Consider the following 15,764-nt stretch of genomic DNA (forward strand, 5'->3'; position numbering starts at 1 on the left):
GGACAGTTCCAGTCTGGTCCCAGAATAATGAAAAAAAAAAAAAACAAGACCAATAAAAGGATGTGATACTTTCTTGCCCTAGATTTCTTTGCCATGCTTTCCAAACTTCCGCAATATAGACACGACAGTTGTGTGTGGTTTTTGCATTATCAAGGGTATGAGAACTGTGCTTTGGAGTTGATAGTCAAATTGAAGATTGAAGATGGTTATGTTGACAAAGATAATAACCTTGATGTTTTTGCACATGGTTTTCTAACCTATACTTTTGGATTATCCTTCCCCCTCCTGTAATACAAGCAAGATGGGATGTTAGCAGTCTATGGCTGAAATGAAAACGAGAACATGGAATGAGCAGAGACAAGATGAATGAATGAAAAGATGAAGAATATATTTCTTTAGAAAAATATGCAAATATACATGTTTTTGCTTATAACATACTCTGTATTAATTTATACATATACATGGCATAAGCATTTCACAAAATTTTGGCACTGTAGTACAGTTCTATGGTAAGCTGTTTTGTTGTTATCAGCCCCTACTATATTAGCACAATAACATCTAGAATATTTCAGCAAGATATTATCACATTTGTACTAGAGCTGCCAGAAATACTCTGTTTTCCATGTTTGTAAACAACAAAAATAGGAACACTACATAAACACTGTGATTGGGAAAGTACCTTCTTTTTGACTCCTCCGTTACATTCAATAAAGGAGACTTAAGCTACTTTAGTATCCAAAATGCATTTTCATTGAAGGAACATAATTTTCTTTGGGTGCACTAAATATGTAACCACAACAAATCAATTTTTTGTCTTTCTAACTAAATCACTTCTAACTAAATCTCTTCTGAAAGGCAGTGGCATAAGATGACATAGATGAGACAGGTTTGGAGGGTTTCAATGTATCTCCTCACTTAGCATACTAATTAAATAACAGTAACTCCGATTACTGTCTCAAACTCAGAAATTAATTTCAGGTGCCAGTAATGATACTGGTTTATTTGGGGATTTTTGAAGATTTTATACTGAAGAAGTAAAGAGAGATGTGGGAATATAATATTGGGTTTTAATGAGAAACTCTACTTTTATTTTAAATGAACTGGTATATGGTTAAATTTGCAGCAGTTACTTTTTTTCCCCTACTGTTTTGCTAATACCAGCAAACAAGAGGTCAACTACCAACTGATTTCTAATAAGCCCTAGTGAATCTTCCTGGAAAAGACTGAGACCTTGTTATGCTTTGAAGCTGGGTGGAAGGCAGTTAATGGACTTATATGGAGTCTTTTAACTACCAGTCTTAAACAAATTTATCTTTTACTGCTAGATAGCACCCAAGGGCAAGAGGTAATCTGCTTTATAAACCTTGGAGTGATTTGCTTTATAAATCCTGGAGTTTAGGAAAATGGAAAACTCTCTTTAAAGAGTATTGTCTTTCAGTAGGAATTATATTTTTGGCAGTTTTGTGAAAAATTTAGGATAGATTTTTTGTGACCTCCCAATTTATAAATGTCAGCCACCAAAGCACATTCAACATGAAGGCCAATTCCTTACAGCAGTTAGGGCCTGCCCAAGGGACAGGATTATCCAAAACCAAGCTGAGTATCTGATATTGAGAAACCAATGAACAAACTGGTCCATCCTATGTCTTGAGCAAATTGACTCTAAATTTCTTTTTCATTCAAAGCATTACATCTTCCTGCCAAATGCAGTTCTTTTCTCCCACATCTTTAGTCATCTCTGTATTAGAAAGCCACTTGTCTTGCAGAGGTCATGTTATAATTTGTGTGGTTTACATTGTGCATATGGTAAAACATCTGAGTAACATCAGAATTGATTGAAATTGAAAAAATTAAAAATCAGATCTATAGCCAAATACAGAAATATTCTAATTCAAAGTCTAGAGTTAAAAAGAAAAATACTGACAGTGATTTTAATTTTTCAAAGGTAAAAATGGCTCAAGATTAACCAGGAGCACCCTGTTTCTGAACTAGGTCAATTTAATCACGTTTTTCTTGGATACTTTGCTTGCATTACTATGACATCTGCATCTCTGTCCTGGATGAAAGATGGAGTTCACAAGTGTTGCAATGGGAGACTCCATTCCTAGACTGTCTCCCACAGCAATAGTACCAAATATAACTTTCTTCACTATGGACAAATTCACTTAATAATTCTTCACAAATGATATGTTCGACTCCTGGGAGGATGGGAATCACTGTAAATGCATGGTCTGTTTTTCTCCCAGGAGATGAAGGCTCAGTGATCACGATGCTGTATTTGCTTCACATTCAAGCGGATGACTCTTGCTCAATGATTTCCAAAGCGATGACCTCAGCACCCTCGCCGCCTAGGTTGTTGGCGGGTTCATTCCTTGGCTCCTGATGGCAGATGTAAACGGGGATATCGCGGGCCCCAGCCGCGGCCGCGGCATTGGAAATGGAGCGGTTGTTGCTGCGGCGTCCCCAGCGCTGGTTCCACTGGGTCTTAAATTGGGCCCAGTGACGCTTCAGGGTGGTTTGGACCTGGAAGAGAAACGGGTTCCTTGTTTTCATGTAATTGTCAGAAATGACTCGAGCCAAGTTTATGAGTACAATTCTTGGATCTATATTATAAGAGGTTAAAGAGGTTGAATTGTAATTTTGATCTGAAGGGTGTGTGGCATATGCTCTGGCTGTGGAATATACCATCTTGGGAGAAGAATTTGCAGGTTGGAGAACTGCGTTACCTGCCTAAGCTGCCATTGGCAAGGCTATCTGCTATTTTGAGCAAAGGTTTCTTCTTTAGCTCTTATGTCCCATGAGTGAAATTTGATTCGGTTTCACCCTCACTATGGCATACACATCATATTAGGGAGAAAGATTTTGAAAACTTTTTATCTGCTACCACCTCTGATAAGGTAGAAGCTTTTATCTAAATCTATTCATTATGGGTCGTGAAAATATATACGTAAACCATAGCACAGTGGATTTTATGATAATGGCCTCATCCTGTCAATTTTCCTTTATTCAATATGGTTTGAGATGGGATGTGCCAGATAAAACTGATTAATGTAGTGACAACCTTTTAAGAATAAAATTTCAATCCCTATCTATTGAAAGACTTCTAATATGTAAACAAACTTATCAAACTTGCTTTATAAATATAATAAAATCTATAATGAACACAAGAGAAGGAGAAGATGCTAAAGTCAAGAAGCTCTAAATATAACAACTACGATAACCACAACTGAAAACAACAACACAGGTGGTAAATTTGCTTGTCTAGCTCTGCTTTTTACCGAACTGAATTTAATTTAGTAGTTAAGTTCATCTTTCCTGTTGTCTCCTAACTTCTTGCTTTCCTCTATAGCTGATCAAAACTAAAAAATAAAAGATTATTGCTACGATATCTACTCTATATTTCTGAGAGTCTCTATTGCTCAGTACATAAGACAAGCTTATATACAAAATACTTGCATCAATTTATTAATACATCCTTAGTTATTTTGCTGCCAAATTTGAATATAACACCTAAACTTTATGGGGCACATGAGGGGGAATCTGGAAATATGACATGAGATAAAGCATGTAACAAGTTGATCGTGGAGAGCCATTTCATCTCCTCTACATTTGTATGAATCTGAAAGAAGATATAAACAATAGTACAACCTATTAATGTTATAAAACCATATGCATGATATAAGGCTGACTGTTTCTGTGGCAAATACGTTTTTTCTGTGTATAGCAGAGTGACAATCTTTCCAGATAATTAACATTTATCATATAATTTTAAATATTTTACTCAGGAATAGGCAAAACAGTCAAATGATTCATTGAAAAGCAAGTCAAGAAGATATGAAACTTGCAGCTGGAGAAGTTCATTTTCATACAGCAGAGCAGCTGTAAGGTTCAAGATGAAAAGTGGCAATCAGAATAACTTGGTAATCTGATAATTTGGAATACTAGTCTCTCCAAATTACTGAGGCAACAAATTCTGGGTTTTTTTTTGGGTGATGAGTGCTTGAGTTCAAAGCACTTTTTATTTAATTTTATGTAAAAGAGACAAAGACAAAAACTTTAAGTGCCTTGGGTGAGCTGTGTGCCATGCAGCTGAACTTGGCATTGACAAAAGCCATACAGAGGAATAAAGGATGGCATGAAAAGCTTTAGCTACTATTTATTGAGGGTTTACCATGCACCATATTCCAAGCACTTGATTAATATTAACTTATTTAATCCTCACCACAGTCCTTAATATTAACTTATTTAATGCTCACCACAGTCCTATGCGAAGGGCACTACTATTTTCTTCACTTTACAGATGGGGCTGAGGCTGTGTAATGTGTCCATGATCAGACAACTGGAATGTGGCAGAGTCACGATCCCAGGTGAAGCCTATGGCTCCTGACCACGCCGCTTGGCCGCAGCATACACTGTAGAGAGCTGACCATTATGTTTAGAACTGAACTGAAAATAGGATTTGTTTCCTGTGGTCATTGCACAGGCGGGACGACAGCATCAAGAGTCCGAGCATACACTCCAAAGACTGCGTCCTTTGGGTTTCAGTCCCAGTTTGTTTGCTGCACGTTTTTTTCTTTACCTTCTTGGAGTTTTCTCCTTTGTAAAAAGGGGAGCATAACACTAATTCAAAGACATATTGGTAAGATTTACTGAGGTTATTTAAATCAACTAGTGTGATGCTGGCGCATAGCAGCAGTAATTCCCTTCTTTTTTTCCTCTTCTCTACGCACGCTGACCCCCAAGGATTTTCCAGTCAACGTGGCTGAATTTGAGAGAGTCAAGTATCTCCCTTATTATTATCCAGTGCTTTCAGACTCCTATCTGGCTTGGTTCTTTATTAGGGCTATTTACTGGTTTGAAATTGATTCATGCAAGTATTTTGCTTCCTATGGTTTTCTGAGCACGTTGCTAGAAGAGGCACAAAATAAGCTGTAATATGGATAGAGAGAAAAGGATGGATTGGCAGAATGGAAGAGGTAGAGGTGAGAAAGAATGGAACAGTGAAGAAGCAAATCAAGGAGGACAGTTTATCTACATCTAGTGCTGAATAGCTGAGCATTGACTAGTTTGTTAACCCTTTGAAACATTTCTGTCAAAATGTTGACAGACAAAGGTCTGTTAAAGGTCAAGACACATGGAGAAGACAAGGTCTGAAAGATGAAGTTGTTTTACTCTTTCTAATCAAAACCATGTGCTCCTTCACACACTTTGGCTTCTTGCATTCAGCTATTGCCATTCAAAATAGCAATGGGGGACATACAAATGGGCTGAACTTGATCAGGGTTATTCTCTTCAGAAGGAATTCAATCCACACCAAAAGTGACCTGAAGTCTTGGTCTGATGGTTTTGTCCTTTAGTTATTTCCCCAAAATGCTTCCATTTCAGTCACTTGGCCAAACATGTATAGGGGGGATTTAGTGTCCAGTAAGCGTACTTGGACACCAGACCCAGAGATGGGTCGGTGGGAAGATGGGAAAATTCCCATCATTCCACTGCTTTTGCCTGAGTTGGCTCATCTCTCTGCTGAAGTGGTTCTTAGCCACCTATTGACTTGACCTTTATTCTCCAAACTGGCTGTCTCTCCCCACCAGCTATATCATTTCTTCCCATCAGGCCTCTGCTCACTCTGTTCCCTCTGCCTGGAATGCCCTTCTGTCGTCCTTCACCAATGCCAAAACTCCTTTTTCAGGACTCAACTCTACTGTCATCCCAAGCAACTTTTCTTGACCCCCTAATACGGGGTTAGAAGTCTCTTTTCTGTGCCGTTATTTCACTTGTCCATCTCCTCATTATTGATCTTACTACATTATATTATAATGATTTGTTATGTCTCTCTCTCCTCCTGTACAGTAAAATCCTTAAGAGCAGGAACCATGTCCTATTCATCTTTGTATTCCCAGAACCTGCCATGCTGTTCAGCATATAGCAGTTATTCAACAAATATTTGTTGACTGGTTGTCAACATCCATTGTAGAATGAGTTTATAACTCTTTCAAGAGTTATAGATCGTCAAGAAAACAATCATCCATGACTATATTACGATTAGTGCGTTGGTATCCAGTGGCATTAGGGTGAGGGTGGTGAAAATGTCTAGAGTGAACCAGAGAGAGAAACTGAAGTTTTCTTGCTCACAACTCAAAACTGAGTTTTGATATAGGACTTAGTATCACTGGTTTTTGAGAACTTGAATTCCTCCCTGAGGTGAATTGTAAGCCACTGAACGTTAGATCATCTACAACTGGTAGTCGATTGTCTCTCATGCTATGGTATGTGTTTTTGGGAATTGCTCTTGAGCTCCCATGGGTTGCTACTTTTGGAAATTATCAGAAGCAAACACTTGTCATATTGTACCAACAATCAGCTGGGCAGCAAATAAAGGCTGTCATCGGTCAATATCGCATCACCCTTCCATTCCTTTTCCATCTATAGGATCATTTCACTAGGTCTCATTTGATGCCTTGAAAAAAAGTACTGAACTTTGGATCAAGAAACTGACTCTGTCCACGTTAGCTATGTAATCTCGGGCATGACGCTGAACCTCTCTGAGACTTCATTCTTCAATACAACTCTTCTACCTCACCTAGCTGTTTGAAGGATGAAACTATTACAGTATATATCAAAGCGGCTTCTAAGCTTTAAAGTACCATGCAGGGCGGCTACTGTTATTATTACTATTACTATACTGTTATTATCGCAGGTTGCTGATCTTAAGGCTTTAGACTAAAATGACTTTTCTGACAAATTTTTTTTGGAGGCCGGTGGTGCTAAGAAAATAAAAAGAGCTCTCAATTACTCACATAGTTTCTGATCTCACATTTGATTGTCTCTCATACATTCTAAACCAGGTCTCCACAAAGAGTGCTCTATAACCTGCGCTTGTTGCTCCCTGTGAAATATCTGATAGTGATGTAAATGAAAGAGTTTTCTTTACATTGCGGTTTGCACTGGGAAAATGGTGGTGTTGGATCTTTTGGGAAAGGGGAAGAAAACACTCTCAATGGGAAGATCATCTCTAGTGATATATTTTCAAATACAAGTGCATTTATTAAAGTATTAATGAAAAGGAGTTCAGACTCCCCTCTTCCCTCGTTCCCCTCATCCTCCACCGCACTCCCCAGGAAGATTCTGTGATTCCCTGTCTAGTTTCCGGGCTTTTGCTTTGCAATCTGTGCAGTACGGAGAGCTACAGAATTCAAGAGAGACTAGACTGATTGTATCAGAAAGTACTGATATGAAACCACTACCTGAATATATCTGGGAAAGAGCATCCCTACTGAGTTATACTTTCAGATAAAACACAGGTAAATTTTACTTTTTGCCATGCAATGAAATCCCTCCTTTAACACCTCTTCAAGAATCTAGTAAATATCTATATTGCTTTCCAATTCACTTTTGGACTTTGGATTTGGATTTCTTTGCAATGTATTTTCCTCTTGTGACTAGACAAGAGGTGGCATGGCTTTATTTGGGTTGTACTGTCTATTAAACGTAGGTCCCTAAATGCCAGGTGTATAATCTAGGAACCATCAAATGCTCTGTTAAGGAATTAGGAAGTCTACTGGTTCAGCGTATTTTTGGAGAAGCAATGTCTCCAGACAAAAGAAACTGATAGTTTCTGGGGCTTCAGCATCTCTCAAATACCAACATTGTCTTTATAGCTAAAACTTACACTGATATTTAGAGGTATCTGAGGCAGGTGGTTATAAGTTTGGAGTGAGTTTGCAAAAGTGCCCAGCAGAAAAAAAAGAAAGGTTTTGTCTCGCCTCAGCTGTCCTTTTAAAATTAGCCCCACTGGAGTATCCATGCATATTAGTGAAGTACCCAGCCCAGCACGAGGCCAAAGGGTTTGAAGTCTATTTTAATATTTTAAAATTATTATTACAGACATGTTCATAGCTTTCTTTAATTGTATTACAGAATTATAACTTGTCTGCTTGTGTGGAGATGGCAATCTGCTTCAACTTGTAAACTAAATGTTAGGAGTTGCCAATGGGATAAAGATAACATACAAAGTTTTGAATTATGTAAATTCCTCACTTGTTATAAAAGAAATTAACACAGATAACGTTAAATTTCCCCTGATTGTGTCAATTTATGTATTGCCAACTATAAAAAATAGAGCCCTGGTCTGACAGTTTGAAGACAGAATAATTCCACCCGGCTCTATTATTAACCAGCTGTATAAGGGTGGTATATTTGGGCCCCAGTTTATACATTTGTAAAAAAGAAATTCGGGTTGGAGTCTCCTTGGTTGGATTTGAATGCTTTTGTCTTTGGCCTTTGTCTTCCTGTTAAGTTCATCATAAGCACCTGCAGTTATGTACTGCTGAATGGAAGGTGGAATTTATCCCAGAAGTTTTGATTCAACCAATGAAAAGATTTTAGGGCCTGCTCCTTTAAACCTTCACTTGCTGCTGCCACAACTCAACAGACTTGCTGCAATCTGAATTCAAGATGAAAAATCATGAGTTTTAAAAACACTTGCAATTCACTTGGAAGTTAAAAAGTAATTGCATGCTTTAAATGTTTTTATATGACTTTTCAAAGCTGGGTCCCTATTAAGCCCTATTAATTAGATGCTGAAGGATACTTCTGAATATTATTCACAAAGTTATAACTGATATTTTTTTTCACCTTTTTGGAGGACTTAGCAATATCTCTACTGGTCTTTATCTTACAGAACTTTTATCTTATAAAATTTAGATGCTCTATAGTGGGAGGTAATTGAGTACTCATGATTACAAGATCAGGGCTTTCTAATTCCTTTTTACTACCTACTTTCCTATGTTTGGGGAAGATTTTTTCTAAAAGACAACAATAAATAAGTGTTTCAAAGTGTTGAATAAGTAGTATCACACTGGCACCAAGAAACTGGAAAGGAAGGTAGTGAGCCAGTACAAATGGACTGGATAATGGCCCTGCCCTAGTGAGGAGCTGGGTCTTCCAAAGGGAATGGAGGCATGACTTCTCTTTCTATGGGGATCCAGAATAGCTTTCACTATTGCTGCTCAGGGTGCTGACCAGCTTAAGGTGCAAGCCAAGGAAATCAGAACTTAGCTGCCTGTCTGGATAATAGGATAATATCTGCAATGGTACCACACAAGCATAGATAAGATTCAGCTTGGAGTAGTGGAAAAAGGACAATCCTGCTAGTCATGAAGTCCCGTGAGGTCAACTGTAGAAATGAGAGCAAATGAAAAATGTACGAGGCCCTTTGGGAACCATAAAGTGCTGGCTTTACATAAACAAGTGATGGTATCATGTGAAACACATGCTTACCTCATTGTTGCAGAAGCAGTAAATCATCGCAACGAAGAATCCCTAAAAAGAGGAGGAAAAATAGAGTTGAAGTTATTTTTGTGCGCATTACGTTGTTTGGTAATCAATATAAACAGACACCTTGGAGAGGAACATTTCACTACTGCAATAGCAGGTCAATGCTCAATGAAAAACAATTACTACCATGCATATTCAGTGCCTCACTATAAAATATTCCATTAGAAATGTATTTTTCTTGTTAGGATTCTATTGTTTGGCTAAAAGGAAAGCTCTAGTCAATCTGGTTAATATATTGCTGCCTTTAATATGGAGATTTATAGCTGATATGCTGATTATAGTGGATTTGAAAAGAATTGTTGTATTTAAAAAAATTTAAAACTGAGATCTTGTAGAGTTTAGTAGAGAAGACTTCTGCAAGCACAAGTGTCACAGTGCATGGCTGTGGGCCTGACTGTGCCCTGTGTCCTCGTGGTGAACAGTGCAGTACTGTACCCACAGCCAAGTTCATCTCTCAAATAAGGACATGGACTAGGTAACCTCTGAGGTCCTGGTCACTACTCAGAAGATTCCTTGTGTCTAAGCTTTAATTATCTATGGAAATGGCCAAAGCCATAGCTCAGATTAGTAAAACAATCCCTAAATTTCAATTTTAGCCCTATTAACCTTGACCTCCTTCTTCACATTAAGCCTCAGCAGTAGAAAATAAAATTACTTCGAAATTTATAATTGAGACAGAAAACTCTGGCCTAAGAGCCTGTAGCAGACACACTTCTGCCTTAGGACCCTCCGTGCTCCACCTTGCTTTCAAAATACTTAGCACTGTGCCTTCAATGGGGCTTTGGATCTGGGGCAGAGTGAATGGAAACAGGGCAGCCATTCTCCACTCTTGTGTGGCAGACACGGGACTGCCCGGTGCAGCCCCTGAGAACCCACTCCATTCTCTCTCCATGAGGAGAGACCTGGATACTTCCCTTTATAGTCACTGAACTGTGATGGATGGATTCCTGACATCCCTCTGGCAAATGGAGGGTGACAGAGCAGGAGGCATAGACAGCTCTGTGCAAATTCATTACACTCTGGGATTCAATGTTTATTTATGGAAGGAGGGTCTGTAAATTACTGTATGGCTGACCAGGGAGAGTATGCCTGGGTGGGAGCAGCTGAAGGCCCTGGGAGTCATGGTAAAGCCGAAGCAACAAAGGGCCTCACAAAACCCAGTTTCCTTCATGGTTTTGGCTTGGCCTGTTGACTTGGAGGCTGTAAGATATGAGATTTTACGTCATGGGCTTTAGATTTAGATCTCCTGACTTTGCCACTAACCAGAATAGTCCGTATCCTTATCTGTAAGATAGGCATAATAATACTTAGCTTACACATTAGATGCCTTATTTTTGATTAGACAATGTGAGAATGTCAGCCATATCCATTCTTTGGAGTCTGCCTGACACTGTAGGAACGGCTAAACTGATAGATATTCTAAGGTGCTGACCTCTCTAATCAGGGCCGAGGTAGTGAAACGAAGTAATAGGGAACTGGGTTCCAGTTTAAGAGGGATATAGCTTCCAGCTTGGGCTCCAGCAGAGGCATTTCATACTGGTAGAAACATCTGCTTCTCTACTCTTGTGTTTTCATGGCATTAGCGACTGTGTTGATAGTAATCCAGGTTGGGCAACTGATTGGCATTGGTTATGTTGGTCTTCAAAACTCCCCTCAATAAAGCAAAAACAAATGTGGCCCTCAAAATACTGGGAAGGGGAAGGAAATGTTGAAAGGACTGTGGAGTAGAAGCTCTGTCCTCAGTACTGTGCGATGGGTTAGTCTCTGGACAAATATTTGTCCTTGTAAAGATATGTTCTCAAAGCTCATACACCTCCTGTTTCCTTCCTTAATTTTAAGGTTCAATAAATAGGATAGGAGGCAATGAGAAAGAGAGGAACTGTATCCCTTCCAGGTTACATATAGTCGATAGGGTCCTTCTAATCACAGATGAGCCCCAGAAAATTGATCATCCTGCAATAACTAGCTGAGCTAGTAGCTGAATAAATACACCATTGGCTTCCTTACCTGGAAATGAATCAGAGAGTGCATCAGGTAATCATAGATTTTCCCAAGCATCTTGTTGGAAGGTCTCCAGGGAAAGACGACAAACTGGATTCCCAGCAGGGGCACCAGGATCAGAGTGGCCCTCACAGCCTTCAGATACATGTGCGATTCTGCCTCCTGGGTTTCCCTCATTTTGCTCACAAGCACCCGGACGATGTTGAGCAGAAAGAAGAAGTTGACCTGCAAAGATATGATGTTATGAGCAAATCACCCAGGTCAGTACCACTTAAGGACGCTCACTTTCTTTGATTCTTGTTTATCCAGTGTGGGGAGCAGACATCACCTACACAGGACATGGGACACTGCCTGAAAGGTACTATAATTTGCTCAGCATTGCTGGGACACCACATATAACCAAAGAGTATAACCAAAGACCCCTTTCAGACCTGAATTAACATCCTCCTTTTTTTTTTCCTAAATGAAAAAATATTTTCCTGTACACGTAAATATATTAGGTTCAACTCTAACGAAGTTCAGCTCTTTGTTTTGATTTTTATAATTTTTACAAAGGGGAGGCATAAATGACACTTGTAGATCTTGCTTTCTGGTCTTTTCATTATGAAGATTTTCCCCGTAGCCGGGACAACTTACCTGAAAGTGAAATGAGGACTGAAAAATTTATCTGTAACGTTCACATAGTAGAGACAGCTAACCCAGCCTTCTTTTTTAATAACTTTTTTTTAAAGAAAATAATTCATTCAAGTATAATGTGCATTCAATAAAATGGACATTTTAAGTTTACATTTGAGAAGTTTAGACAAATTAATGCACCTGTGTAAAACTCCAAACAAGAGAAGAGCATTTCCATCACCCCAGAAATTTCCTTTCCCCTTTGTAGTCAACAACCTCCTCTCCCTACCTCAAGCAACCACTGGTTTCTATTACCATAGAAATGGAGTATTATACAGTATGTACTCTTTTGTATCTGGCTTCTTTGGAGTATTGTATAGTATGTACTTTTTTGTGTCTGGCTTCTTTGATCTGACATAATATCTGTGAGATTCATCTACGTTGTGTATATTAGCATTTCATGCATTTTTATTGCTGAGTAGTACTCCATTATATAAATAATATACATAATTTGTTTATTCATTCTCCTCTTGATGGAAATTGGAATGGTTTCCACAATTTGACTATAATGAATAAACATGCTATGAATATTCATATACAAGTCTTTGTGTGGACATATGTTTTCATTTCTCTTTAATAAGTATCCAGGAGTATAACTGCCTGTTCATATGGTAAGTGTGTGTTTAACTTTATAAGAAATTGCGAAACTTTTTTCCAAAGGAGTGGCTTCATTTTGTGTTCCCTCCAGCACTATATGAGAATTCCAGTTGCTCTTCACCCTTGCCAACACTTTGTATGGTAACTGTTTTTTTTTTATTTTATTTTTTTGCTGAGGAAGATTTGCCCTGAGCTAACATCTGTTGCCAATCCTCCTCTTTTTTTGCTTCAGGAAGATTAGCTCTGAGCTAACATCTCTGCAGTCTTCCTCTATTTTATATGTGGGTCGCCACCACAGCATGGCTGATGAGTGGTGTAGGTCTGCACCTGGGATCTGAACCCGTGAACCCGGGCCACCAGAGTAGAGTGTGCCAAACCCCACCACACTATGGGGCCAGATCCTGGTAACTCTTTTTAATATTAGCCATTCTGGTGAGTCACAAACTACTTTTGGCTTTGAAGATTAGTTTTGAAACCAAAGTTGTTTTTAAAATTTAATCGATAATTTATTTAAAAATATTTAGACTGGTATTTCTACCTGGAATAGAAATAAATGTTATGGACAAAAAATTCGAGAAAGGAAAGAGATCTTATTAATAATTGAATTCTTATGGGGTGTTGTAAATGTTCAAGACCCATATGAGTGGGTCCTTGTGAGGACAGTTGGGCTAGTAAGTACATCACCACTCTGAAAAAGGGCAAAAGAAATAGAATTTGCATTGGAAAGGCCAGGAAAGTTAGAAGACAGTCTGGTGATAACCCAGTTTGATCAGTTACTAATGGTCCCTTCTTCAGTGCAAGAGCAGAACACGGTCTTTGACTGAGACTGTTTTTATTTTTCTTACTCTTATCTGAAGAAAACACCATCATTGAGGTTAATGGGAAAAATAATGTCTAAATATTAAATTTGATGGTTCTGATGCTGGCCAACATATAGTAAACCATGGGTGGAAATAGAGAGCTTGGATATAGATTCAGACAGTCATATCCTCCCCTACCCAAATTTCTTACTGGTCATGTGATTTGGGGTGAGTTTGCTTGAGTCTTTGGGTCTAGTTTTCCTAATAAATAATGTCCTGATGTTTCTACTTTGAAGGGTTGCTGTTAGGAACTGAATGACAATGTATGTGAAGTGCCTCAAGTACTTTAAGTGCATGATCAGTAGTAGTTACGATGATGGCTCATGTACCAAAGATGAAATAGAAGTTGGTTTTGCTTGGCAGAGCCCAGGGAAAAAGGTGAAGGGGACTTTGTGGTCTCTTATTCCACTAGCAAAAACCTTTTCCCCATTTCTCAGCCCCTTGGTCTTTACCTTTAACTAGGAGAGTTTAGTTATAGACTTGTTTAAAAAAACCCTATATCGTTATTATGGCATGTATAGAAATGAGCTTGCTCCCTGCCCCACATTGTATTAAATAAAAATCACTTTTTTTATTTGAAGACTCTCCGATAAAATTGTTCTTATTATAGATTATCATTAAATTAGCTTCATTTTGAAGTTATAATACATATGTTACATAGAACCCTCTTCACAAAAATCCCCATAAAGAGATAACACTATTAATAATGGATGTAAAAAGCAATTCTCACCACTAATGCTGCCATGACAGGGCCATGGATGATGTAAAGCAAATGAGTTTCCACACTCAGCCAGCAGCTGAAAAAAAAGAGGAGGAATACATCAATGCAAATGTATTTTATTTACATATCTGTTAACTAAAACCCACCATAATACTTACTTGTCGTTGAAGTACAGCGCCCTAGTAATAGCATGGATAGTGGTCGGCACCAACGGGAATCCTAAGAATGTGAAAAAGTACAAATCACACCTGGTTTCTCGGTCATAAGCTATAACTACAGTTGCATGGAAAATGGTAGTTTACTTTCAAAAATAGTGGCAAATTTAATGTCTCTGTCAAGATATGTCCCTGAAGTTTTCACACAAATTATCTTTGGTTAAACCAGGTAAAAATGCTCTCAGTTAGAACATCATGTGCTTTCAGAAAGTTTGGTTAAGAACATCTAGATAATTATAAGCCTTTCTCAAATGATCCAGTGTGGTAGGTCCATTATTACTCTCACTATGACTATTACACCACTGTTAGGTTTGTGGTGATGATGATGATCATGACTACTAACTGAGACTCAGCCTTTCACTGTGTGTGAACTGGGCTCTCTTACGGAGAGGAACTGGGTCACCTTGGAGGGATTTGACCCGGGACAACATATGGAAGCGATAGTCTGATTGTTCTGAAAGCCTTGTTGGTGTTCACAATATTTCTTTTCGGCTTTTTGCTTTTCTTTCTGTTTATATCATGTGCATTGATCCTGTTTTCTTTCAGTAAGAACACTTCAGAGTAGCTGGTGCTTTCCCTACCCTCTGTAAGTTCCGGTAGCAGAACTTTATTAAGGCAGCTTAGTATCTACTTCCCCGACTAAACTTGAAGTACTAGTTAAAAATGATTTTGCATTTATAAATGAAACAATGGAGATACTTACTGGAAATGCATCCTGTCAGGTTACATCTTTTTAAAATCAATTTTTATTCTACAAATGTAATCTAGAGAAAAGCTGTGATTTTGTTAAAAAAAATTCTCTTTTCTCAGATGTACCTATGCACAATAGAATATGGTTTGCTTTGGTTGAGACATTTGTAGAAAGAGTTTTTAAATTACCAACAGATTAAGAAATGTGTCTCAGAGTGAATTATACCTCCACAGTTTTATTTTCTGTGAAATATATGCAAAAAGACAATGCCTCAAAATATTGAGTTTTCACCTAAGAACAACCTCAGCTTCTTAACCCGTGAAGCACATAATTCAACAGGACCATCGATTAAATGTTTGACCCGAAAAAATTTTGAGTTTGACTATTTACAGAGACATAATTGTGTTTTATTCACAGCAATTCTAACATACCATTTTCCCACTTGGGTTTAAAAACAGAAATTCAATCTCTGGATTTATTCTGAAATACATATTTTAGAATTAAACAGCAAGAGAGGCATATGGAGATCTCACTGCCACCTTATCATTTTGTAGAAAGGAAAATATGTTTCTCACTTAATATAGAGAGGAGTGTAGACCCCATATCTGCTAAGTCCTGGGGATTTTCACCTTCCTCTAGCCATGATGCCTTTTTATACCGTTTGCCTA

The 15,764-nt window shown here is 38.2% G+C and overlaps 1 protein-coding gene across 1 annotated transcript in view; it reads right to left on the bottom strand.

Annotated features, from left to right (window-relative positions):
* Positions 1-412: 412 nt before the first annotated feature.
* CALCR (calcitonin receptor) overlaps positions 413-15,764 on the bottom strand; it is a 58,693-nt gene continuing 43,341 nt past the window's right edge. Inside the window, exons 8-12 of the mRNA XM_004431350.3 lie at positions 14,349-14,409; positions 14,200-14,266; positions 11,344-11,562; positions 9,280-9,321; positions 413-2,523 (exon numbers count right to left, since the gene is read on the bottom strand). Of these exons, the coding sequence (XP_004431407.1) occupies positions 2,290-2,523; positions 9,280-9,321; positions 11,344-11,562; positions 14,200-14,266; positions 14,349-14,409 (623 nt within the window). The 3' untranslated portion in view covers positions 413-2,289. The remainder of the gene's footprint in view (positions 2,524-9,279; positions 9,322-11,343; positions 11,563-14,199; positions 14,267-14,348; positions 14,410-15,764) is intronic.

This window comes from Ceratotherium simum, chromosome 1, assembly GCF_057802395.1.
Source record: "Ceratotherium simum simum isolate JZ-2026a chromosome 1, ASM5780239v1, whole genome shotgun sequence".
In the NCBI taxonomy this organism is placed as follows: Eukaryota; Metazoa; Chordata; class Mammalia; order Perissodactyla; family Rhinocerotidae; genus Ceratotherium; species Ceratotherium simum.